Here is a 4,758-nt window from a genome sequence, read left to right as displayed (position 1 = left end):
GCGCCTGCCGCTCTGCTTCCTGGGCGTCTTTGTCTGCTATTTCTACTATGGGATCCTGCAGGAAAAGATGTGAGCGGGCCCCCCGGGCGGAACGCAGACATTCCCCCCGCAGCCAGCCCTCTCTAGCCAGCCTGGGTCCTGGTTCTCCGGCCTCCTGCTCCTGGCCCCGGGCCGCCTTCTTGTCCTCCCGCCTGACTCCCTTGCTGTTCCTGGATCCCGTTACGCCTGCAGCCGAGACTGATCCTCTCCAGAATCCCTGATCTTCCCCAGAATCCCAAAATGCCAGAATTGGCCTATGGATTTCTGCTTATTTTTACTTTCTTATCCGTTTTTCCCATGTTGATCTATAGGGCTGAGTTGTACAGGCTGACTTCAGTCCCCAGTCAGATTTTCATGACTTGAGCCGTCTTCTCTTTGGAACTCCCGGCTGCTGCCATTGGCCCTGCTGCCCTAGCACACATACTTTCTCCAACCTAGAGTACCTGGTGTCACCATCTTAAGTTCCCGTGTTTCCTCTAGCTCCATCCTTTACGGATATTCTTCCTCTGCCCTATAGGGCCAGCGAACTGGGGCATCTACTTTCTAGATGCGGTGAAATCAACCCCTTCTGAAAATGAGCCCAGTGATCCTTACCAACTGTCTCTACATCCAGAGAGACATAATTCCAAAGCTTTCAGTGACTTTGTATATCCTAGATGACAGTGAGTGAAATATACTAATTTCCCCACTCTTTTTCTCATACATTTCATTTTTAGAACAAGAGGAAAGTATGGAGAGGGGGCTAAGCAGGAAACGTTCACCTTTGCCTTAACTTTGGTCTTCATCCAATGTGTGATCAATGCTGTGTTTGCCAAGATCTGTGAGTACCTACATAGTGCCCCCCAATTGTTTCCATCTTAAGGTCCAGGTCCCATGACCTTCACCTCCGTTAGTGCTCACACAGCCTCTCGGTGTAGTCTGTAAAGCTAATGACATTGAAATGGTTAAGTAGTATTTCCTTATATTAGACTAACTTCTGAATCAGGAATGTACATAAAATGGATTTTCTGTGTTCCAAATCCCCATTGAGAATACTTAAAACACTTTTCCCTTTGTCCCTTTGATTTCCTTTATGTGTCAGCTTCAAGGATGTTTTAAAGTTTGTCTTTGTTCTCTGGAACTAGCAGCAGGGCTAACTCATCCCTTGAAGTGAAGCAGGCGCCCACCTCTACCCTGCATGTGGTCTTGTGTTGAGATTAGGGAGAATTAGAGAGCTGAATAATTTTCAGATTTCTCAGTCTAAGAGAGTGGAAATAGCTTGCGTCTTATTTGATAAGTTTCTTCCCTAGAGCTTCCGTTTCTGCTTAGTGGTCCATCCTAGCCCCACCAGGTTTCTCTTGTATGTTTTTTGTCTTCTCCTAGTGATCCAGTTTTTTGACACTGCCAGGGTGGATCGTACTCGGAGCTGGCTCTATGCTGTCTGTTCTGTCTCCTATCTGGGTGCCATGGTCTCCAGCAACTCAGCTCTCCAGTTTGTCAACTACCCAACTCAGGTGAAACCTCAGGGTGGGATGAGGGTGGGTTCAGAGATTTTTTAAAAACTGTGGGATCTTTTATTAGGTCTGTGACTTGAATGAAAAGGTAGAATGTGTTTGGAAAATTCAGTATGTAGAAGAACCATTTGGCCAGGGTTTGGTGGCGGTGGGTCGGGCCCTACTAGGGCTGCTTTCTGAGGCTGAGGTCCCCAGTACAGGCCCTCTGCTTGCTCATCTTAATCACTGGCACCTGGCCCAGGACCTGGCCCATCACAGGTGCTCAGAAGTTATTTGCTGAATTTAATTTCAGGTCCTTGGTAAATCCTGCAAGCCAATCCCAGGTAAGCAGAAGAAGATGGTCTCCATCTTCTGTTTTCAGTCTTCCCATAGTAAGCTCCTTCTGCTAGAACTCTGTGTCCCCCTGGGCTTTGTCATCCCAATGTAGCTATCTCCAGGCACTTTCCTCCGGCCCTGCACTCTGCCTGTCCTGTCTATGTCACTTGTTGTGGCATGCATTGGCTGGAAATCCTTAATGGAGATGTGCCTGACCTGGTCTGCTTCACAGGGTCGGTCTTTTGGGTGGCCCATGTATTTACATTGCCATTCGACAGCCTAAGTTCCATTTGGGTCGTCAGTTTCATGCTCTCAACCTCTCATCCTTCCCCACTGTTCCCTACCCTTATCTTGTTCCTTCCTGGAACTTTCACCTTTGCTTTATACCTTTTCCCTGCCTTGGTCACTACTCAGCCCTGTTGCTCAATCATCTTTATCTAGGTGTCACTTGTCACTCTCCTGTCCTCTGTAGGCCTTCCTTCTTGCCATTCTTTCCCTCTGAGTCTTTTCTTGGTTCCTGGGAGGAGGGTGTTGGGGTCATCGGCCTGTGGGTATCTAAACTTGCCATTCTGTTTTTTCCCTTTAGTCATGCTACTTGGCGTGACCCTCTTGAAGAAGAAGTACCCCCTGGCCAAGTATCTGTGTGTGTTGCTTATTGTGGCTGGAGTGGCCCTTTTCATGTACAAGCCCAAGAAAGTAGTTGGGATGGAAGAACACACAGTCGGCTACGGAGAGCTGCTCCTGGTATGCGATCTTATTGGGGAAGGACCTTTCTGGCAAACCTACCCAAAGGTCAGCCCTAACTAGGCAGACAGAGGCCAAGGGAAGCCGTGGTGCTCCTTGCCCCCATTTCTGGTCGTTGCTGCGGGGCCTCTGACTCTGCTCAGACTGTAGTGATATTCCTAAAATATCTAACTATAGCTCAGCTCTCCTGCTGAGGAGGCCATTACTCAGAGCTTTGTCCGAATCCTGGCTTGAGATCAGAGACCTGAGAGAGGGCCGAGAGGAAACGAACGGGTAGTGTGGCTCACTGTGGCTTTCCAAGAAACCTGGAGGCCAGAGTTAAACAATAATACACTAGTTGCTGTCGTTTAGGTCTTAGGCACTGTTCCAAGTGTTTTGTGTATTCATTGATCAGTTTTTACAACAGTAATCACATAGGTAGTGTTATCTCCATTTTACAGATGAGGAAACCGAAACACTGAGAGGTTAAGTCCCTTGCCCATGATCACATAGCTGCGTAAGTGGCAGGGTCAGGATTCCAGTCCAGGCAGTCTGCCCACAGAATTCAGTCTCTGGAACACTGTGCTCCAGTTAGGACGCTCACCGGCTAAGACTCGATTTCTCCTCTAGCTTTAACAGGAGAATGTGCCTGGCTGGCTACAGCCTAGGTTAGGGCCCTCCCTGCATACCAGCTTCAGGCCGTTATGGTCGGGCATGGTAGGTTTCCTGCTCTCCTGTGGTTACAGTATCCTTTTGTGGCTCACTTAGCCTGTCAGTCAGCGCCTGGAAGGAGGTAAGGAGGGATGGCTAGGTACAGGGTGGGTCTGTCACCACCCCACCTTGTGACTAAATGGCAAGCAGGTTTTTGAGGAGCTTGAGGGTGAGAATCCCGTGTCCTGGGTTAGGAACCAGCCCAGCCACCCTCCTCACTGCAGGCTCTTCCCCTTCTTTCCCAGCTGTTGTCTCTGACCTTAGATGGACTGACAGGCGTTTCCCAGGACCATATGCGGGCTCATTACCAAACAGGCTCCAACCACATGATGTTGAACATCAACCTTTGGTCCACCTTGCTGCTGGGAGCTGGTAAGGAGCAGTTCTGCTGTTCTTTCCACATGTCACCAGAGGGCAGGCTGCCCTCTTCCAGTTGATCCTAGCTCAGCTGCCAGTTGCCAAAGGCCTGAATTAGTTCCTAGATTCCTAGATTCCTGTTTTTATTTTTTTTTAAGAATTTTTTTAAAATTTAACTTTATTATTATTTTCCAGTTTGATCAAAGAGAGACAGAGAAAGAAAGAGAGGGAAAGTGAGAAAGCAAGCCACCAGGTCCAGGACTTGAACCGCAGTCAGCCATGTGGGAGTCCAGTGTCTTTAAGCATCGTACCACCTGCCAGCCCCCCAGATGCCCTTCTGTTCATGCCCCCGAGAAACCTTCTTAGAAATCCTGCATCAGCAGACTCTGCCTGCTCCCTGGTTCCTAGTACAGTGAGGAGCAGACACAGGGAGATGAGACGCTGGTGGAGAGCTTACAGGAAACGGCTTCGGGGGTATGCTGAGCACAGTTCCAGCATGAATGCATTTGCTTTGAAATTGGTGCTTCCTGACTTTTTTCAGACCTGGGCTCATGTAGAAAGTATTTTCTATAGGGGCCAGCCCCATAGCTCAGTGGTTAAGGAGCCCAGATTCCACATGACTGACTGCAGTTCGAATCCTGGCCCTAGTAACTTGGAAAACACTAGCACATGTGTATATGTACCCCAGATCCTGACACGATGGAGAAATGGAGGAGAAGGGATGTGGCATGACCATGCCCTCTTCTCCTTGTGGGGGTGCTTTGTCCCTCTCCCTCTCTCTTTGTCGCTCTCCCTGGCAAATGCATGCACCTTTTGGCAATTAAAAAGTAAGTGTTTTGGGGCCAGCAGGTGGCATGGTGGTTAAGGACACTGGACTCCCACATGGCTGACCACGGTTTGAGTCCCAAACCTGGCAGCTTGCTTTCTCACTCCCCCCACCGTGCTCTGGCCCTCTTTGGCCAAATTAAAAATAAATAAATAAACTCTTCTTAAAAATAATTATTTGTTTTATTTTATTTGTTGTTATTATTATTAATTTGACCAGAGAGAGAGAAAGGAAAAGGGAGAAAGCAAGTACCCAGGGCTGGGACTTGAACCGCGGTGAGCCATGGGCAACTGC

General features: G+C 48.7%; 1 protein-coding gene across 2 annotated transcripts in view; it reads left to right on the top strand.

Annotated features, from left to right (window-relative positions):
- Nucleotides 1–4,758, top strand: part of SLC35B1 (solute carrier family 35 member B1) — a gene marked incomplete at its 5' end in the record, with an annotated part of 6,983 nt that continues 2,225 nt past the window's right edge. The window contains 6 exon segments of one of the 2 annotated variants that reach the window (XM_006166176.2): nt 1–69; nt 756–859; nt 1,427–1,532; nt 1,825–1,855; nt 2,434–2,591; nt 3,527–3,653. In XM_006166176.2, coding sequence (XP_006166238.1) covers nt 828–859; nt 1,427–1,532; nt 1,825–1,855; nt 2,434–2,591; nt 3,527–3,653 — 454 coding nt within the window. 2 annotated transcript variants of the gene reach the window in all.

This window comes from Tupaia chinensis, unplaced genomic scaffold (assembly GCF_000334495.1).
Source record: "Tupaia chinensis unplaced genomic scaffold, TupChi_1.0 Scaffold144171_2, whole genome shotgun sequence".
Lineage (NCBI taxonomy): Eukaryota > Metazoa > Chordata > Mammalia > Scandentia > Tupaiidae > Tupaia > Tupaia belangeri.
Note: the sequence above shows the minus strand (reverse complement) of the source record. Positions and strands in the feature narration are given on the sequence as shown.